The sequence below is a fragment of the Quercus suber genome, unplaced genomic scaffold (genome assembly GCF_002906115.3).
Source record: "Quercus suber isolate HL8 unplaced genomic scaffold, Cork oak 2.0 scaffold_501, whole genome shotgun sequence".
In the NCBI taxonomy this organism is placed as follows: Eukaryota; Viridiplantae; Streptophyta; class Magnoliopsida; order Fagales; family Fagaceae; genus Quercus; species Quercus suber.
In genome coordinates this window covers 392,377-414,491 of record NW_027069950.1, presented here as the reverse complement: position 1 = coordinate 414,491, position 22,115 = coordinate 392,377, and the positions used below count along the sequence as shown (strand labels likewise).

Genomic DNA, 22,115 nt, shown 5'->3' with positions numbered 1-22,115 from the left:
GTGGGCTAAGCCCGACTAGAAGCAAATAGATTAGATTCAAGAACCAACGCTATCATGAAACATATGGACTTTCAAACAATTGGGAGGAAAAGTAAAAGGTTTGAGACCCAGTGTCAGAGCTTTAAAAACTGTTGGCAATGGCAAGCCAATCAGCATTTGGATTGGCTTCTATGTGAATATGAGTGGTTTTATAGGACAAATCCCTACCAATAAGCTTCTCTCAAGCATTGAAAAAGCCGTTGAAGTTTTTATTTCCATTTTTTTTTTTTGTCTAATCCATGTTTAGTCCTTGTTAAATCCCCTGTAGATCAAAATTCAGAAATACTACGCAAATGCCAAAATTGCTAGTAAGAAAAGTAAATCCTATGATACATTGATATCCATTGTATATTTGACAATTTGTGTCCAGTCATTCCGCCAAGGGCAAACATCAGGAGTACTCTAACTAAAAAATAGAAAAAGCCCTACTCAAGCCGTGCTCTTTACAGCCAAGCAGTCCACCTTATACGCCAAACCCAACTCCCAGGCCCAACCAGATGTCCTACCTACCTCACTCAAGTGAGAAGAAAAAAAGAGCTTTTTAATTAGGGCTCGTGTGATGTTTACATAAAAGCAACTATGTTTAACATGGTTAGGGGCAACACCAACCAAAATTCATCATTATCGATATTAATTACAACTACTCTCCCATAGATAGAGCTCAAAATTTTACATTCTCACGCAAATAACACCCACATCCCTCACAAACCAAATATCTCACAAATATAAATTAACTCAAAAATCCCTAAATTCCAATACATTAATAACTCTCTCACATGGTCACACTTAACAAAACAAACAAACTATGAAAACGCAAAACAAGTTGCTTTTATTTACAAAAAACTACCAAATTACTCTTTGAAAAAACCTATTTATGTTCTTTTAGGAGTCTTCTTCTCTCCTCATGTATCCTTAGGCTAAGACCACTATTCTCTTTGCAACAATGCCTATCCACAAACTCCCAACTCTATTCCTTGATGGATAATGAATATTCAATTACTTCAACAACAATGAATTATATTCCATTCTAATAAATATTAATTTGTCTTTCACACTAAGAAAAAACATTTCCTTCCATATTAAGAAAACTTAAATTAAATCAAATTAGGAATTTGAGATAATTTCTCAACCACAAAGATAAAGGAACATTTGAGTATGACATCATCTAGCCAAAAAGAAAAAGTAAAGGTGAAACCAGTTATCATAATGATGTGATGTTTTTTCTTTGATAAATAAATTAGTTATATCTTTATGATAATACTATGACGAATATATAGTTTTTTTTTCCCTCGGTGGTCCTTGTCATTCATTTTAATTCCTAAATTCTCAATCATTTATTTATATTTGTGAAGATAAATTAATTATCTTAATTGGTAATAATTATCCTAAAGTGATGATTCAAATTATGTGAGTGCCATGCCCAAATGCTCTTTTAGTGGACTTGTGTTAAACAGACAAATAACATATGCGGTTTTTTTTTTTTTTTTTTGAAAATTTCACTATCTATCTCTAAGGTTTGGACAAATACCAAGGAGGTCCTGAAGATTACAAAACTGACCATTTCAGTCCTTAAGTCCAAACGGACTCTAACACCGTTAACCTCAGTCCTCTCATCCCTTTCTCTTTGCTCTCTCTCTCTCTCAAGCTCAAGCTAGCCATAAGGTTTCAAACTCAACAAAGGACCAATAAGACAATCAAACACAAATCAACCCAAACAAACAACCATCCAACATTAAACCTCAAACATACCCAGATCAAAAACATTTCAAAACAAAACCAAGACCCATAACAGAGATCAACCCAACTACTGCCGTCCACCACGGCACCACCTATCACTACCCACTCATCCTCCTCAAACCCAAATAGTTCCAACTATCCAACATCATATGATTCACTGCCCAAACCCAAACAAACCCAAATCAACAATTTTTTTTAAAAACCCACACCCATGACGACGAGCTTTGCTAGATTGGGATCTTGCAACCGCTAGCTACCATTCATCGCAACCCACAAAACCTTTGCTCAAACCAAAGCAAACCCACCTCGCCGATCCAAACCAAAATCCACAAACCTCCATCGCCGATCCAAACCAAAATCACAAACCATCACCACCGACCCACAATCGATCCAAACCAAAATCACAAACCTCCATCACCGACCCACACCAAAACCCATGAACCACTACTAAGTCATAGCACGACGTTGCCGCTCAAAGACCACAAGAACCAACACCAATCCACATCGAAACCCACCAACACCGATCCACACCAAAACTACTTACCCACACCACCACACTGTCACAAAGACCACAATAAAGAGAAGAAAGGAACGTGAGAGTCAAAGAGAGGTTTAAGAGTGGAAAAAGGATGGAGTCAGAGAGAGAGTGATGAGAAGAAAGAAGAACTCGTGTGAGGATGAGAGAGAGAAACTAAAAATAAATAACAGCGTTAGAGTTCGTTTGGACTTAAGGACTGAAATGGTCAATTTTGTTCCTTGATATTTGTCCAAATCTCAGGAGTAATTAATGAAATTTATCTTTCTTTCTTTTCTTTTCTTTTTTTTTTTCTTTTTTTTGGGCTTTTTGCTTTTTTTGCATGGCTCATATAAAAACACGAATTGAAGTGATAATTAATCACATCAGGATTATTGAAGATATATCATCATCGAACAAACATATTTGGTAGTCAAAATACCCTTCATGAGCATGAATATAATAATAATACCTTTTTTATTTTTTATTTTATCAGAATAATAATGTCTACCTTTTAGGAACCAATGCCTGAACGACCTATATAAATACTCTTCACGTGGGTTCAATTCTAACATGACCTTAATCTTAACCTTACTAGGGTCCTCGTAGCTTGGTCAATGGATATCTTAAAAGGCTAATAAGACAATCAAATGTACTCCTTTGTTTACAGTATAAAATTAAGGGATATCCTAATTTAAGAACTATTTTTAAAAACTTTTTATTAGAAAAGAAAAAAGAAAAAAAAAATGATACTCCCTCTGTTTCATTTTTTTTGTCCTGTTTGAAAAGTTAAACTTTTTAAGGGAACATCATTTATTGTATTGTCTACCTTTTAAAAATGTATAAGTTTCCAAAACTACCATTAAAAAAATTTATCAAAAAATTGAATTAATAAATTAATAGGGGTATAATATAAATATTAGTAAATTAATGACTTTTATTTTTTAAAAACAGGACAATATTTTGGAATATCTCAAAATGGAATAGAGGACAAAAAAGTGAGACAGATGGAGTAAATTCATAATATTTTCACAACAAATCTTAAGTAATGGGTTGTTATTCGTTGTTGTGGGTAGACAAAAAATAATTTAAATTGAACTAATAACAATTTACTACTTATGATTTGTTGTGAAAATTTTGTAAAAAAATTGTAAATATAGTACTTCGTAACTAAAAAAAAAAAAATTGACTTTTATTTTTTAATAATTTTTCATATTTACTATAAAATTTTTATTAAAACTTTATTAAAATAACGTAATAACAATTGCACCAAAATAACATCCTATTGTTGTTTTGCAACTTTGCAAGTCAAGGTGTTTACTTTTCCTCTCTTGTTTGGAAGACTAAAAACAATTATGCTGGTTCCGATAAAGTTATAAATAATAAAACCATAACCACTAAGTTAGGTGTAGATTTTTAGATGTTGCCCAACAAATTCTAAAGATCAAATTAAAACTCATAAACAAATTCATTTAACAATCACAATCACCTCATCAAAAAAAAAAAAAACAATCACAATCACAGTGGACCCTGTTTGGATTCAAAAGTTCAAAGTTCAAACTTAAAAAACAAACATAAAAAAAGAGCTATTCTGAACCCGGTCTGGGTATAGCAGGACAAACCGGAGGAGAGAGGTACGCACGATGCACTTAGCAGTCTCTAACCGCCATTTAGGTTTTAGGTTCTTTCAGTCTGCAACATAAAACTACACCAAACAGTCATATGAAGTCTGGTAGTTGAAGCTAGTAGGCAAAAAATTGTCACTTTTGAGTTTAGAGAGAGAAACAAACTCTCAAACTATCAAAAAACACAAATTTTTTCTTAAACTAAAATTTGACTCTCTCTCTCTCTCTCTCTCTCTCTCTCTATACCTTCTCTTCAAACCTCTTTAACCTCAACAAAATGCTTAAGTTGTCTTATCAACATCGTCATTTTTATTATCTTCTTGGTTTACTCTTTTCCATGTATGTCATATTCCATATCCCATAGACCAACAACACATAGCTCTTATGGGACGCCCCAAACTCACCACCATTTTCACCTCAAACAAAAACCAAAGGCTTCCTTCTTCTTCTGACCCCACTCGCCAAAACCTTGTCGACGACAAATCCGATGCACCCAATGATGGATTCCCCAGTTCTGTTTTCGGGTTTCTACGCCGCCTTATGTCTGGAAGTAAGAGATTTTTCTGGGTTTCTGTTTTAAGGTTTTTTTTGGGACTATGGTTTTTGTTTGCTATGTGTTTGTGTTTATGTCTCTTTGAAATTTTGTAGATAAAATTGATGGGGGGTCAAGGACAGAGGCGGAAGAGAAGGTGTACTCTTGGTTATACGCCTTGGCCCAGTCGGATAAGGACTTGGTTTTCGAGTATGTTCGATCCACCGAAAGAGGTGAGAATCTTGTCTTCATATCTTAGTTTTACAATTGTCGGCATGGTAAATACAATGCCAAAAAAAAGTATTTGATATTTCTCTTTAATTTTCCCCAGATTTCTTGAATTTCTTGTTTGAACTTTGTATGGTACTTTTTTTCTTTTTTCTTTTTTTGTGGGCGCACGTGTGAGTGTTGTTAAGTCCCATTCTCAAAGATTAAGGTTTAGAATTGACCCAATTATAAGTTGAGTGGCTAAATTAACACAATTTATAATGTCAGGGACCAAATTGAAATTTTCTTAATAATTTGAGGCTAAATCTGTAATTTAGCTATAAATTTATAATATATAATAAGATCGTTGTAAAAGTAATTGGAAGCCTTCAAGTCAAATATGAAATTGTACCATTTCTAGAAATTCATCCGACTTCAAATATGAGATTGTACCCTTCTTACAAATTAATCTGACTTTGACTGTCAATTAGGCCAGCGCCAGACCTGGAGTGAGAGGGCAGAAGTATATAAAAATAAAAATAAAACTATTATGAAATTTGAAAAAAATATCCATTTAAGCTCTGTTTGGGATTTGCTTATTTTGTTGAAACTTAAAATCTTTTACTGAAACTATCGTATTTAAAGGTAAAAGTTAGCTGAAATAGTTCAGTAAGACTCATAAATAATACAAAAAAAATGCAGTGAGACCCATGAATAATAATAAAAATAAGCTAAATAGTAAAATAAGTTGACAAAAATAATCCATGTCAAACTCAGATTTAGTGTTAAGTTATTAACAAAGATAAAGACACAATCACTATTTCTTAAAACATATCAATGCAAATATTTATAAAAAGGGAACTTGGCATGTATCTTTGATGCGTGAGTTTGCTGTTGGGTAAGTGTAAAATTATTTTGTTTAAAATTTTTTAACGGCCGAGTTGTTTGTTTGGAGTAAAATTGGTTGATTGAACTTAATTTTTTCTAGCTTTGCTATTGATAATTTTTGTTGTTGGGTTAATTTTTCTAGGCTTGTTATTGAAGTAGTATAATTTTAACCCAAATAAAAAAATAAATGGGGGGCAATGTCCATGAATAGCTACTTCCCTGCTAATGACCCTGAGAGTAACGTTTCATATCATATTTGTGTCTATTCCTAGCTTAATGAAGCTTCTTGGAAAGAAGAATGTCTAACAAATTGAAGCATTAACGGATGTTGCTAAAGAAAAGCAGTGAGCGTAATGGGGATATCAGTTTTTGACTCTAGTTTGCACGGAACCATCTCTGGAAATGTGTACGACTGTGTTCAAACTATTTAGAAACAGACCTAATAAACTATTCTCTGCTTCATATGGGGCATGAAATATTTATGAAATACCCTTTGCATTACTTGCTCACGAAAAAAATGGCTCCATCTCTTGCGTGACCACTTTTCTAGTGTACTTGATGATCCCCACTAGTTCAAATATGTCAAGAATGTACTTAAATAAATTGGTATTATGCGGTATTCCCTGTGGGCTAGGAGGATGAATAAACTGTAGGCATATAGTTTCAAATACCATATGTAGGGACATGTAATTAGGAGTCTACTGGAAATTTTAGTTTGTGTTGTGGCTAACATATTGCAATTACCCTCTATACCATCAATAGTATACTGAAAGGTTTGTGTACAAAGTACAATTGCAAAAATTGAATAGCCACATCTGGTAGAAGTCATCAATAGGTTGGTGTTTAGTGTGGATTTTTCTGCCTGGTTCTAGGGCTTGTCAAGTTTTGCACATAATCTTGTTAGTCTAGAATGCAGGAACAACAACCAAACCTTAGTCTCAAATTTTTGGGATTGGCTATGTATCTTCAACAGATTAGTCTGGATTGGCCATATGAATTCTTTTCTAACATTCTATTCTATTAGAGGTCATACTTTTTTTCACTTCTTCCTCAAGAAAGGTAATAGACTCATTATCTTCTAATACTTATTATAGTCATGGTATTTTCCTACTCTCGGTCTAGTTCAGGACTTTCCTTTGCCTAATTATCTCTCTCAATTTTGAAGTAGAGTGTGCAGGATGACTCTCTCAAAATATGATTAAGGTTTGAACCTGTCACCAATTGGTTTTGTGTCTAGATGCACTGGTTTTAACTTTTAACTACATCGATTAAAATTGGATGGCTTTAGTTATAATGCTATACTGAAAGCGGAAGTTATAATACTGAAGTTGGATGGTTTTAACTACTATACTGAAAGCAGAAGTTATAATGCTGATTATAAGACTATATTGCAAATGCACCAAGATTTTTTTCAGATAACATTATCTACAAAATTAAAGCAATTTATTTGAAGGACTGGATCAGCAAAAACATCCCTAAATTTCAATTTTCAATAAGTCATGAGAAATCTCAAACTCACTGCCACTACAATTTCCTTTAAATATATGAAATGTGAGATGTAAATAAAAATTTTAAAAATGTATATGTAGGTCTTGTTAATAAGTGTCCTAAGAACACAAGTTAAGAAATTATAAATATTCAATTAAGAGTTCTAATGCACACTTTTCAAAATGAGAAAATACATTTGTCAATAATTAATTGGTTTGTATACAAATTCATTGTGGTTGGGTATGCTTTCTTGATATTTGTGCATAGTTTGACTTTATTATTATTATTATTATTTATGTAAAAAAATAATAATAATTTCATGGAGTATTAAATGCACCTTTTTTGATAACTATAAAACTTCATCAAAAAAAGAAATGAGTAATACTAGGATCGCAATTTTCGTCACAATTTTGTCATAACTTATCCATGTGGTGAGTTGTAAGTGATGAAATTGTAGACTCACATAAACCTATCATATTTACTCCACTTACAATTTGCCAAGTGGGTAAGTTCTAGTCCTAGTATTTTTTTTTTTTTTAAAGAAATCAATAAGGGGAACCAAAGCACACAGGCCGGGTACAAAGGATCCAACAAAAACATCAAAACTATAGTGCAAATAAAGTACAACTATCTAACAACTCAGCCAATGAATTAAAAGTAATAACACCCGAAGCATTTGTCCACTCTAGCAACATCCGTAGGAAAAATAGCTTCAAATCATAAATTAATTTTCTTAGTTCCTTCAAAAGTTTGAGCATTCTTCTCCTGTCAAATAGCGCACACAATGCAATGAGAGATCATATTCCAAATCACCGTAGGCTTAAGTCTGCTAAACAGCCTAAACTTGTTCAACCAGTTACCTAGAAGATCCATAACAGAGCATTTTTTTTTTTTTTTGAGTAAACATAACAGAACATGGTATCACCCAATGAACCCCAAATAAGGAAAATACAATATTCCGCAACTCTTTAACTACATGGCAATGTAACATTAAATGACCAATCTTCTCCACATCCTTCTTACACATGCAACACCAATCCAATACACATGACAGAGTATTAAATGCACCTTAACTTGCATCCTCAAGGCACTTATTAACTAAGCCTATCTATATTACTTGAAGTAGAANAATAAAAAAAAAAAAAAAAAAAAAAAAAAAAAAAAAAAAAAAAAAAAAAAAAAAAAAAAAAAAAAAAAAAAAAAAAAAAAAAAAAAAAAAAAAAAAAAAAAAAAAAAAAAAAAAAAAAAAAAAAAAAAAAAAAAAAAAAAAAAAAAAAAAAAAAAAAAAAAAAAAAAAAAAAAAAAAAAAAAAAAAAAAAAAAAAAAAAAAAAAAAAAAAAAAAAAAAAAAAAAAAAAAAAAAAAAAAAAAAAAAAAAAAAAAAAAAAAAAAAAAAAAAAAAAAAAAAAAAAAAAAAAAAAAAAAAAAAAAAAAAAAAAAAAAAAAAAAAAAAAAAAAAAAAAAAAAAAAAAAAAAAAAAAAAAAAAAAAAAAAAAAAAAAAAATCGAAAAAAAAAAAAAAAAAAAAAAAAAAAAATGTAAAAAAAAAAAAAAAAAAAAAAAAAAAAAAAAAAAAAAAAAAAAAAAAAAAAAAAAAAAAAAAAAACGAGAAAGACAAAATAAAAAAAAAAAAAAAAAAAAAAGCCTAAAAAAAAAAAAAAAAAAAAAAAAAAAAAAAAAAAAAAAAAAAAAAAAAAAAAAAAAAAAAAAAAAAAAAAAAAAAAAAAAAAAAAAAAAAAAAAACTTCAAGGTGTGAGAAAAAAAAAAAAAAAAAAAAAAAAAAAAAAAAAAAAAAAAAAAAAAAAAAAAAAAAAAAAAAAAAAAAAAAAAAAAAAAAAAAAAAAAAAAAAAAAAAAAAAAAAAAAAAACTTGATCAGAATGTCTAAGAGAGGTCTCATCTTGAATTTTTAAAATGCCATTTTTTTTTATATAGTCTGGATGTCCCAACTTTTCTGGCCCGTTTGGATGGAGAGGGAAGGAGGGAGAGTGGAAGGGAGTAGAGTAGAGTTGGCTAAAAATAAGTTTCATATCATGTTTTACAGAGTCTTTACTATTTATCCTTTTCTTTCTACATTTTTTTTTTATCATGTTTCCAAGCATAACATATAGAAAGGCCACTGCATAAATAACTGAAGCTGATGATTATTCTGTGCTTCTAAATTATCATTGTTTTGGGGCTAACCATATCTGAACTTCTTTATTTTGAAGTGTCAACTGGTAAATGAACCTAGGGCTTCATCCGTTCACTTTTAAGAACATCATCATTACTGAAAAAATCAGAGAGTCATACATAGGACAGTTTACTTTGATACAATAAAGAAGTTGATTTTAAAGCAAGACCTTCTACAATGTTAATGAACCCAAGAACCCAAAATCATAAATTTTGGAGGACCCAATGACAAATGGGATTGAAATCTAAAAGATTTCGCTGTTGGACCTGGGCTTAGGTCGGAGGGGGTAGATCAGGTAGTATTTTTATCTATTTTGTTGTCCTTTTCATTTTTTTGACAAGTCTGTCTTCTCATCAGGGCTCTTTCATAATTGGTTGCGTATTGGTTATTATGTTTAAATTACTGAGAGTATAATATTGGTTCTAATAAAATATTTCAGGGAACAAATGTGGTATCAGGCAGTGGAACCGGCCTAGTAGTTTCCACTGGATCCAAGACTTACATGAGCACCATGTTTTCAGCCATAGGGAAGAAGAAACCACCAGATGACTTCGAGAATGGTGTCCGCCGCATATCTTATGTGCTTATTGCTGTTATGCTTGTAGTAGTCACAATCATAGTCTTAACTGATTACTTTACATCCCATTCTTTGAGCGGAAGTTTTCTTTTTGGAATCTCAGTTGCAAGTGCACTGACTCCTCAAATGCTTCCCCTCATTGTTAACACAAGTCTTGCTAAAGGAGCACTTTCCATGGCCAGAGATAGATGTATAGTCAAAAGCATAACTGCCATTCGAGACATGGGATCAATGTAAGTTTAAATTTACTTAACAATTTACTGGAAGATAGTTTCAATACTGCATAAACATGTTTATCTATACAATTCTTGAACTTGCTGCAGTTTACATACAAATGTACATAAACACACATATCTATAAAAATCTTGAACTTAATGCAGAGTCCTGTTGACCCTAAATATCAGAAACCATTTTCTGCATCTTAGAATGCCCCAATTAGCACCCATCCCTCCCCACTTCATTCCAAACTGGAAAAAGGATCAGAAATTCACAGGAAAAGAATGCATTTATCTTATATATGATTGATCAAGTATTCAAGTTCCTTCAAATCTCACCATGATATGTCATGGTTAATAGATCTGTTAAATTACCGATTGTCCCAAAAGGTTAAGCTATTGGGATATGATAAATTTAATCATTTAACCAATACTTCTAACAAGATCAAGTGTACAAAAGCAGTACCATTTGATGTTTTCGGTTATTAAGTAAATTATTGGATGGTGGAACTGTATGTTAATTATTAGAGAAAAGAATGTTAGAATTTGACTGGGTTGTAGTTATTGTCTCGGGTTTTATGTTGTCAATACTGAACTAAAATTTTCAATAACCCTAGTTCACATTCTATTAAAGAAAAGTGCTACTAACTCATTTTATCATATTAATAGGTCTATCCAAACAATTTGATGGAGGAGGACATACTGTTCCAGTACAACATGAACTAAGTCTGACCAAGCCAGGTGTCAAGCCATTTCCATGAACTTGAAAGTGAATAATATTTACAGTTAGATGCTAAACTAGGCAAAGGAGATACCCTTTTGAGTCTTAACCTGGTTACTGTCATCCATTTTGTAATTGCTAATTCATCAACATTTTCATTTTGAGATTACAACATTTTATGTCCCGTTTTTCATTTATTTCCTCTCTTTGTTCAGGGATGTCTTATGCATTGATAAGACAGGTACACTTACCATGAACCGTGCAATCATGGTTAATCATCTTGACAGCCAGGGTTTACCCAAAGAAAAGGTTCTACGGTTTGCATTCCTTAACTCCTACTTCAAGACTGACCAGAAGTATCCTCTGGATGATGCAATTTTGGCATATGTATATACAAATGGGTACAGGTTCCAGCCATCCAAGTGGAGCAAGATAGATGAGATCCCATTTGATTTCATAAGAAGAAGAGTTTCTGTTATTTTGGAAACAGAGTCATATGCAGAAGATAGAAACCATCAATTCCTCAAACGATTCATGATAACAAAAGGTGCACTGGAAGAAGTAATGAAAGTTTGTTCTTTCATTGAGCATGTTGACAGTGGTGCAATTTCAACTTTATCCTCAGAAGACTATCAGAGGATTCTAAGTATGGCAGAAGAAGTAAGCAATGAGGGATTAAGGACTATAGGAGTAGCAATAAAGAGGCTGAAACTGGTGCGTCAGGATCTCTCTTTGTCTCTCCTGTGTTCTAAAATATTTAATTCTATCCAACAGAGTTTGAAAAATCTTATAGCTTCTGCTTGCTTTATATATTCAAAACATTCCTTTTCCTTTGTTGCCTGATGTGACGTCATAGTACTGGTAAAAGACAATAAGTGGCACAGTAAACGAACTACCAAATACTAATTTGTTGGACTTGGTTTTAACCAAAACTAACACACTTTAGACAGAAAACATGGTTTCATAGCAATCAGCTCAGCTGAGTTTGAACTAATTACAGTTCCAAGGTACATCTGAACTATGAAGTCACATATAATAGGAGTGTTCAAGTTCAATAGTTACTAACTACCTAGTTGATGCAGCCCAAGCAAATTTCTTCATATTATTTCTAGCAGAAGTAAAAGGTATAAAAGATCTTCCTTCATTTCAGAGAGCTTTAAGTACAAAATTCCATCGGTATATTTGCACAGTTGTGTGTAATGTGTATGCATGAGTATACAGGAACTCCTCATAAAAACCCCCTATGATTCCATCCTTTCCCATTTATAACATAGTGTGTTAAGAGTTCTAGCGAATCATATTTGTAATTAGTGTTTCTTGTCATTCTGCAAACTGTGGGATAGTGAGAATGATAACCAATACAGAAGAATTGAGTCAACTTAAAAAGTATATACTCATAGTTCTATTTCTTATGTTGCAGCAAAACAGTAATGGAAGCATGGCCAATGATGAGGCTTTTGAATCAGACATGGTGTTCCTCGGCCTTGTAACATTCTTTGACCCACCCAAGGACTCAGCAAAGCAAGCTTTGTGGCTGTTGGCTGAGAAGGGGGTGAAAGCAAAGGTATTAACAGGTGATTCACTCTCCCTTGCGATAAGGGTTTGCAAGGAAGTAGGCATCAAAACAACCCATGTAACTACTGGACCCGAGCTTGAGCTACTCAGCCAGGATATCTTCCATGAGACTGTTAAACGAGCAACAGTACTAGCTAGGCTTACTCCAACTCAGAAACTCCGAGTAGTACAGTCATTGCAGACGGTTGGCAAGCATGTTGTTGGGTTTTTAGGAGATGGTGTAAATGACTCCCTGGCATTGGATGCTGCCAATGTAGGTATATCAGTTGACTCAGGAGTATCAGTTGCAAAAGACTTTGCTGACATTATCTTACTAGAGAAAGACCTCAACGTCCTTGTTGCCGGAGTTGAGCAGGGTCGGCTTACTTTTGGGAATACTATGAAGTACTTAAAAATGTCAGTTATTGCTAATGTAGGAAGTGTTATTTCACTCCTAATAGCAACCCTGGTCCTTCAGTATGAGCCACTGACTGCAAAACAGCTTCTTACGCAAAACTTTTTGTATAGTGTGGGTCAAATTGCTATCCCGTGGGACAAGATGGAAGAAGATTATGTGAAAACCCCACAAAGATGGTCCAGGAAAGGCTTACCTTTGTTCATATTATGGAACGGGCCCGTGTGTACTATTTGTGATGTAGCCACTCTCGTGTTCCTTTGTTTCTATTACCAAGCTACCACTCTAGAAGACAACAAATTCTTTCATTCTGCTTGGTTTATCGAAGGGCTTCTTATGCAAACTTTAATTATCCACTTGATCCGGACAGAGAAAATTCCCTTCATTCAGGAGGTTGCCTCATGGCCTGTGATCTGTTCAACAGTTGTGATTTCGGCCATTGGCATTGCAATTCTTTACACACCAATTGGGGAAGTCATGGGATTCGTTTATCTGCCTTTATCATATTTTGGATTTCTGGTTGTTCTTTTTGTAGGATACTTTTCGGTTGGTCAGGTGGTCAAGAGACTTTACATTTTTGTTTACAAAAGATGGCTTTAGATAACAGAATGAGTTGACATGAGAAAGTGCATTTGCACAGAAGGCTACTAGGAAAGCGAGATTAGGAAGAAAATTTTCCTCTGAATATTATTCACTGTAATACATATAGCCTTGAAGTTTTTACAGTATCATCTACAAATTCTGTAGATGCTTTCTGTTATAACAATATTATTGCACTTTGCAATTTTGTAAAAGAACACAAATGTGATGGTTGAGAAGCCAAAAATCAAAGAAATGCCGCATGGTAGAATCTTCCTCTTCAACGGTAGGTCATGATGCAACTTAGTTGTAACTTCACAATAAAGAATGAATGCAGAACCAAGCACATGTCAACCCAAGCAACATTAAACTGTTGAAAATTTTCTTGTTGGGTGAATCACCTGCACAAATATATAGACTTCATACAATACCAAAAAATTGACTTGCTTGTAACAGCAAATGTAAGAAGTAATTAAGGAACTTAGATTCACTACCAAGATTTGTGCATTTTATGCATTTTGTGCATGCGAGACAGAAACCAGACGAGCCAAGAGTATTTACCTAGTTGGAGATAATTGTTCCTTATGTTCCATTCAAAATCCCAGTGCTTTCTGTCATTTTTTAGTGTCCAATATGCCCATCCAAAGGAAGCTGAATCATAAACCTCTAACTGAGCCTTCCCAAACTCTTGGTAATCTGTCTGAGACCCACTCGTCACATTCCATTCATTCACCCATTCCCCTGAAATCAATCCACTTTCAAAATACTAAGAAACAATAGTATTTGTGTCAGAAGAAACTAGGGAAACTAGGGTTTCAAATTCAGAATACTAAGAAAGACAAAGAAACAATAGTTGTCCTCTCTATGCACAAAAAATTTCAATTTAATTTTAGTTTGTTTTGACCTACATATTAAGAAAGAAAAGGTTCATTTGATATGTTGATATCTGAATTCAAAATTTGATGTGTAGGACCTCTAAGTAGAGTAGTGCTTAATAAAAGACAGAACGCAAACTTTTGACTTACCAACAAAAACAAGTGGACCATTTGTGCTGTTGAGGGCCCGTAATTGGTCTTCCCTGCTCTTGTATATGAATTGTATATTATCCGCAGCGCTCATATTAACATAGAAAGGGTCAAAGAGATTGTAGAAATGCAAATCCACCACTATGTTGTGAGAGCCTATGTTGGCCTGATAAAGTTCCAAGGGATCTGCATTGCCAATTCTTTGGCAAATTATTACATAAGCCATTGATGAGTACTTTCGAACAATTTGGTAGCCTTGTTTGTAATATGAAACTAAAGTATCCAATGGAACTGTGGCTGCTGATGGTTCATTTAAGAGCTCAATTCCTAGTAATGCTGGATGTTTTGCATACCTGCAAATGAAAGAAGCCATATTTTATGGTAAATTTCAGAGGGGCTGAACTATCCTTAAGGACAAGGTGAAAAACATAGAGATTCTTCAACTGGAATTTTTACCATCATTCAACAAATCATATTACAGAATAATACCTCAACTCTCTCAGTGAAAGAGAGCAGCAGGGAGGCACAGAAAAGATGGTATATATGGAAAACAAATGCACCATGCTTTGTGAAGCCTTCAATGATGGCTTTCATGAAAGCGTAGTAGACATAAGTGCTAGTCAGAAATATATGAAGTATGTTGTAAGTGGGAGAGTTTCCTCCAAGAGCAGCAAGAACCTGGGTGAATCTTCTAGTCGAATGAAGATGATACTTTAATGCCACAATTAGTAAAATGCTTTGTTTGCTATCAGTTCACCAAAATAAATTCTTTATGTTCTTCATTATATGCCAATGATATGACTAAATGGAGTTCTGTTGATTATCATACTCTATTGTTTCAAGAATTTTATTGATAGAATTCCCTTTTCTGATTTCAATATACAAGCCTGGTTCTATATTTTTAAACATTATTATGGTGATGAATCCCTCTTAAGCAATTGATTCCCCCACCCCAAAAAAAAAAAAAAAAAAAACTATCTTTTGGATGGGAAACAAACATGCAGAATTGCAATGGATCTAAAGTTGACTCATTTCAACCCCATCAACTAATCATCCCCATAAAACTAATATGATTCCTAGATAAAATAAAATTTCAATAAAAGTATGTAAGGTTTTAATGCTCAACACTAACCCTAAAAAATCTGACACTTTTGATAGATATTTAAAAGAACAAGCGGATAACTCTGAACGGTGACTATATCTTAACAATCCAATAACTTGTGCAGACTGCAGAATGTACCTGGAAGCTAGAAAATCTATAACATCCAATGTTTGAGAGATGTAATCTGGAGAAGGCCAGCCTGTAAAACCATCTCGACTAGCACTATGTTCCATCCCATTTTGGGAGCCAGGAGCTGCATGAAGGTCGATTATGCACTTAATGTTATAGGCTCTGCACCAAAAATTTTCAGGTACAATATCAGAAGGAAATGCTAAGTTCCAAAGTGTCACCAATCAGAACAGAATATGGTGAAAGCAAGACCTACTGTGCCCATGAGAATGCATTATCCAGAGCTTCCAGAGTACCTCCAATAAATGGAGCAGGAGGATTAGGATCAGAAGCAATCCACCAGCCAACTGGGATCCTCACAGTATTTATTCCATGTCTATACAAAAAATGGAAATCTTCGGTAGTGATAAAAGTGTTTCTATGTCTCTGCAGTTTCAAAAGGTTGATAAACTAATAAGACAAGAAGATAACACTGGAGGAATCTTTAACTATATTTTTTTATTCGTAATTTATGCACGCACCCAGTGGGTCTCTAACCCACAACCTCACCTTCCACCTAACACTTGCAAGGGGAGGAGATGCTAGCTAGCTCATTGGCTTGAAAGAATATATAACTCTCATCTAGAAAATATTTCAGTCTTATAATAAATTAAAACCAAGAGATTGTTCTCAAGGGGCTTTATATGGCTCATGGATATGTAAAATCTTTTTCATACCTATACAAAGTAAAATAAGAATACTAACTAAAGCATTCTAAAGATCACATGGCCATGCTCATTTGCTAGATAAGTGCAGACAAAGATTTGGAGATAAACACATGGCTAACACAAAAAAGAGTTGATTGCTAAACATGTACTAAAAGAAGTCTTTCTTATGCATTTTACTTTCAGTAATACTTACCAATACAAAATGCTGTTGAAGTGTCAGGAAATGCTACTATGAATATTTAAGCTGTTAAATTTTATCTCAGACCTTTACCACCACTATTCATTACTTCTCATTAAATTAGTCAAATAGAAAATAAAAATAAAAATATACTGTGTGTGAAAATAAACCAGTGCTAAATACCCCTGGCTTTTTAATTTTAATCTCTACCTTTTGGATCTTGACATCTTTGCAGATTACCTAAGTTTATGAGAATACCCAGATAAATTAATATAGAGGGTGCCTTTCCACCTGGTATACTGGTTGATAAGATTTTTAAGAAAAGAAACAAATAGGTGTTGCAGAAGACATGGAGTTACCTGAAGAACCTTTTTGGCATCATTTTGCCCATATCCGTTTGCAAGCTGGTAATCTCCATGCAAGTTATTTGCTACAATCATCATCTCAAATGTGGCTTCATTATCATCCCATCCCGGCGTCCCTGGATAGTCTCCAGTGAGCTGATTTTCTATTGTAGCCTAAAAAGGGAGTATATGCTATCACATTTCTATAAATAATAATTTTTAACATCCTATGAAGAGGCAATTGCACGATGACATAATCTCAAATGCGGCAGGTTTAGTTTTGACACAGTGGTGCATATGACATGGTTTAAAAGTATTTGATGGCTGCAAGCCAATTAAAGCCTAATTCTGACCACTGGATTATCTCAAACTTTTTATGAGCACAACTTGACAAAGTCCTCTGAATCTTCAATAAATGCGCCAAAGTATATAAATAGAGTTGATTCATGAATATATGACTATCGTGAAAAATAATTGCATTATTTCTGATTCTCATTGTCCCTGATTTATATTTTTATTAATTAAGCAGAAACTTTTGCACAATTTTATTGTTATCAATGGTTTAAATTTATTTACAACTTCCCTATCAGTTGATAAATCATTCTCAAATCCAAATGACTGTTGGATCCCAAAATGAGAGATTTTGGAAACTGATTCACAGAGGAAAAAAAAAAGGTATGGCTGAAGATGTTTAACACTATGCTCCAATTGGTAATGGAACATTCACACTGCAAGCTAACAAGCATGTCTGCACATCATTTTTTGCTACAAATGCAATGCAGACAATGCGGTTACTTTTGAATCTTTTCCTAAACACAGAAAGAGGGTGAAAAATTATACCTGCAAATAAGCCCCACTCTTGAGTTTGATGTGAACTCTACTGTTATTCCTTTCAATGAAAAATGTTTCTGACATGGAAGGTGATTCTGCAGTTGCAGAGATAGAGCAACCTACTCCATCACATGTTAGAAATTGGCCTTGGGAGGTGCGAAACTGAAATTCTGATTCTGAAACTCTCCATAACTGTAGGAGGATAAAGTAGAGAGAAAACTTCATCAGGAGCACTTCTCGTATTGAAATCCACAAACTAATTAATGAGGTTATGATAATTAGTTCAGAACATCAAAAGAGGCTGTCATGTTCATTCAGTTATACATAAAAGACAAAACATTACTTCTTAGCCTCCAAGCAATGAAAATGAATATAAGATTATTTCAATGAAGATGAACTAGTAATGACAGTTGCTTGATACAACTAGTAGGGACCTCAAAATTCGATTTTTCCACCATCTCTCAACAGGCACATTATTGTGTTACTCCTGGGAGCAGTTATCCATGAAATTTTTACTTCCCATTCCTCAAAATAAAGAGAAAAATAAATAAATAAATAAAGGGAGAAAATAAAACCCTAGAAAAGCCCAATTCTATTCATACATCTCTAAATAACAAATGTTCATGCAAAGATAAACTTTTTTATGTTTTGGGTTAGCACCAGCAACTCAAAGTACTAATCACTGTAAAACATGAAAATCTGACATTAATTTTTCTTCTTCTTGGTAATTTGTCCTATTCACTCTGCAGGAAAATATGTTCCAGTAAAATTTCATCCCCACAACAAATGAGATGGTTGGGATTTTTTGCCCATTTTGATCTGAGAAATGATTCCATTACCAAAAAGCCTCATCCAAATTTTTGGATTGTTAAACACAAAAGCTCTTACAACTCTTCATTCTCACTTCATAAAGTATATGACTCTTGTTTAGCAAGCTGCAGATGAAAAATCAGAGACACAGGCTTCCATTCCCTCGTTCCTTTAACAAAAATTTTGTCTCGCTTTCATTCTATTATCTATATCTTTAAAGTCATTTATTTTTCTTTCCAAGTCAAGACAAATATTGCCTATGTGCAGGCCAGTCTTACTTCAGTGATTTTTAAAACTTTCCTCACCTTGTAATGTTTCATGCAAACAGACAGGTAAAGTAACTTATTATGCATAAGTTATCCTAACTAGATTCTGTATCTAAAATATCAATTAGGTCCAGCTTTGAACAAGTTCACAGTATATTCAAGTCTCACACAAAGATTGAACTCAAGGAATTCAAACAAAGGAAAATTTTACACAATTAGCATTGATACTTTAGGGAGAAGAAAAATTATAAGAAAAAGGAGAAAAAAAAAATATAGATAATTCACTGAATAAATCAACATAAAAAGTTCCTTCAATTAATTAGGACTAAAAACCAATTCGTTAGAATATTAGTTAAATGATTAAATTCACAATTTCTTGACAACTTAAACCATTGGACAATTGCGAGAGTCTGTGTCTCACTCGAGGGGGAACGTTAGAATAATAGTTAAATGATTAAATCATCCTATCCAGACAGCTGAAGCTTTTGGGATTAGTAGCAGTTTTATCACAATTTACACACCAAACTATATCAGAGCCAGTAGAAAATCACATGCACCAAACAATGTGATCGGGCATCTCACCTTAAAGCTTTCCCACGAAGATGCAACATCTCTGCTAACTGTAACATACATACCTCCTCCATTCTCTGCAGACACATACTTCTGCAATTTCATTGACTTAAATTGTACCTCTGTTCCATCCTGCATTGCCATTCCCAGAAATGGGTCAGCCAAATCAGCCATAAAAGAACCCAGAATATATCCAAGAGGACCAAGACTCATAAACCCAAAAAAATAATAAACAAAACTTGGATAAGAAACTCACAAGCATGTCTCCATTGGGAATGCCATCAAACAGTGACGGCTTAATCCAACCTTCCACAACCAGCCAACCCCCCAAGTTCACTGCTTTAACTTTAGAATCCCCACGTAATCCCTCCACTTAAGGAACCAACAGATGCAACATAAGAAAAACCAGTCTCAATTCTCAAGAAACAATCAGAGAATCCAAGAAATTGAAGTTAATAGATTTGAGCATACCTGAGTATCCCTTGGAGAAGTTGAGCCAACAACACAGTAGAAATGCACATACCCATTTGCTAAAAGTGAGTTCCATGAAGAATGCAGGCCCCCCCTTCAAAAAGGTTCAAGAAAGGTAAAATATAGTATCCATTGGCTACCCAATAAAGAATGAAAAGATTATTCAAATTCCAAGCTCTCCCCAACACCCCCACATGGAAGAATCTCAGTAACTCCTTCCTTATCACTCAATTAATACCAAATTCAGCCTTGTAAACAAGCACAAAGTATACCTTTTTTCGATACCCCATTAACTAATATTTTGTTGAAAGTTGAAACTTTTGTCCAAAGGCAAAACAAAACAAAACCCATTAAAATAAGAGTAGAATTAAACAACAATCTTTTGGAGTACAAAAGAAAGAAAAGAGTGTGGCGGCAAAAGTGTTGACATGCAGTAGTTGTGAAAATTGGAAAACTAAGAAAGAGCAAAACAACGTGACTTTTGGTTTTGGATGTTGGAGATTTTTGAAGGCATTTTGGTGGGCTTATTTTCGTTTTAATTGGTTGATTGGAGAAAGGTAGGAAATGGTTTTAAAAAAACACTAAAAAAAACTAAAAAGCCAAGAGGTATATGTGAGCTTTTGAGCAAGGTATGGATGGGGAAAGAGGTAATCAAACTGAAGAGGTGGTTCCACCACCTTATCTAGACTTCCATGTGATTTGTTTGTTTGTTGGTTTTGTTTAAGCTCGTGTATGATCAGCTTCTAGTGGGAGAGATGTAGTTTTGTTTTTTTTTTTTTTTTTTTTCGAGGTTTCCTTCTTCTACGTTTGCAGAAACAGGTTTAAGAGCACTAGTAACAGTCGCACTAAATAGCTGTATTGTTATTTTTAACGCAACTAAGGGTGCGTTTGTTTTGACTTCAAAGTACTTCCGGAAAACTATTTTCGTAAAACTTAAGTGTTTGGTTGATTTGAAAAATTCGGTCAATTGAAAATTATTTCAGCTTTAACTGTAAAATAGAGCTCCCACGGGTGAAATTCATTTCACCTTCTATTTTCAATTCAAATGCTATTTTTCGGAAAACAGAGAGAGAGAGCACGAAGAAAGAGAGAGAGAGAGAGAGACCCAGACCAGCGACCAAGCCCCAGGAACCGCCGGCGAGAGAGACCAAGCCCGAAGCAATTGCACGAGCAACCGCCGGCGACCTTCGACCCACGAATAGACGAACCCAGCAACCCACGAACCGACGAACCCAGAGCAACCCATCGCCTTCGACCCAACGCAACCCATTGCCTTTAACCCAGAGCAACCCACGAACCGACAAACCCAGAGCAACCCACGAACCTCGATCTCGTCGCCGACCCAGACCCGTCGCCTCCACACTCTCTCTTCCTCGATCTCTCCGTTTTTTTTTTTTTTTTTTTGATTGTTGTTGTTGTTTTTTTTTTTGGATGAATTGATTATTGTTGTTGTTGTTGGAATTTGCTGCCGGAAATTGTTGTTGAATTGGATGTGATGTTGAAATTTTTTGTAATAATGTGAAAAATTTTCTGGAAAATAGCATTTTAAATACATCCAAACACATAAAAATATTTTCCACAACAATTTTCATAATTCAACCAAACACTTAAAAATATTTTCCTTTTCCGGAAAATAGCATTTCCCAAAAATATGTATTTTCCGGAGAACGTTTTACACGAAACAAACACAGCCTAATACTTAAAATACATGCTACAACAATGGTACTATAGTTAAAAAGTTTTAGCTACTTTACTACAGTGCACAGCTATTTACTGTAACAAGTAGCAAAAATATTATATATATATATATATATATATTATCTGTGAAATGTGAAATTGAAGCTGCAGTTCGGCCAAATCATGATAATTGAAGATGATTTTCTATACTCTCTTTATTGATGGTTTTAATTAGATTTGAGTCTCCTTTTGTGTTTTTGTTCTTTTAATTCTGAAAATTTGTATAATTTTTATAACTACTTTTTTTAATACAAGATAGAAATTATGTATATTAGTATATGTGTATGAAACTTTCTCTTAGAAATTTGAACTTTGACTTTTACCCTACACTCTACAAGTACTTATACTTATGGAGTGACCATCACACCAAGGAGAAATTATACAATCCTCTGGTGAACCATGTCATTTGTCTTGTGGGGTCTATAATTGTAGCTTAGGCCCAAAAGATATTGGATATGAGATCAACAAGCCCAATACAATGAATTTGTAGAGAGTGGGTGAAAGAGCTAGACTAAGTTATCCAAGCAACGTCTGGTGAAGATTGCAAAGGATGAACAAGTATAAAAACACATGTAACATTCAAATAAAATGATATCCGAAGAGATAAATTAGTGTTTAAAAGGCTAATACAATTTTTAGAGCTCCAGTCACCCTCCTTTCTTTTCCCTCTAAGAGGATTTTTACA

At 33.7% G+C, this 22,115-nt stretch overlaps 2 protein-coding genes across 2 annotated transcripts; one reads left to right on the top strand and one right to left on the bottom strand.

The window, feature by feature from the left end:
• Window positions 1-4,119: 4,119 nt before the first annotated feature.
• On the top strand, window positions 4,120-13,544 carry LOC112007666 (uncharacterized). The gene is made up of 6 exons (XM_065763268.1): window positions 4,120-4,465; window positions 4,564-4,705; window positions 4,993-5,062; window positions 9,639-10,009; window positions 10,928-11,426; window positions 12,133-13,544. Exons 1-6 carry the CDS (start codon window positions 4,300-4,302, stop codon window positions 13,279-13,281), a joined length of 2,397 nt encoding a protein of 798 aa, XP_065619340.1. The 5' UTR covers window positions 4,120-4,299; the 3' UTR covers window positions 13,282-13,544.
• Window positions 13,343-20,463, bottom strand: LOC112007667 (probable glucan 1,3-beta-glucosidase A). Its single transcript, XM_024040029.2, has 11 exons — window positions 19,966-20,463; window positions 19,694-19,787; window positions 19,479-19,594; window positions 19,235-19,354; window positions 17,586-17,768; window positions 16,761-16,919; window positions 15,773-15,942; window positions 15,526-15,678; window positions 14,286-14,638; window positions 13,822-14,001; window positions 13,343-13,661 (listed from the first exon to the last, which is right to left on the bottom strand). The coding sequence occupies exons 1-11, from the start codon at window positions 19,981-19,983 to the stop codon at window positions 13,576-13,578; spliced, it is 1,632 nt and encodes a 543-aa protein (XP_023895797.1). The 5' UTR covers window positions 19,984-20,463; the 3' UTR covers window positions 13,343-13,575.
• Between the last annotated feature and the right edge of the window lie 1,652 nt (window positions 20,464-22,115).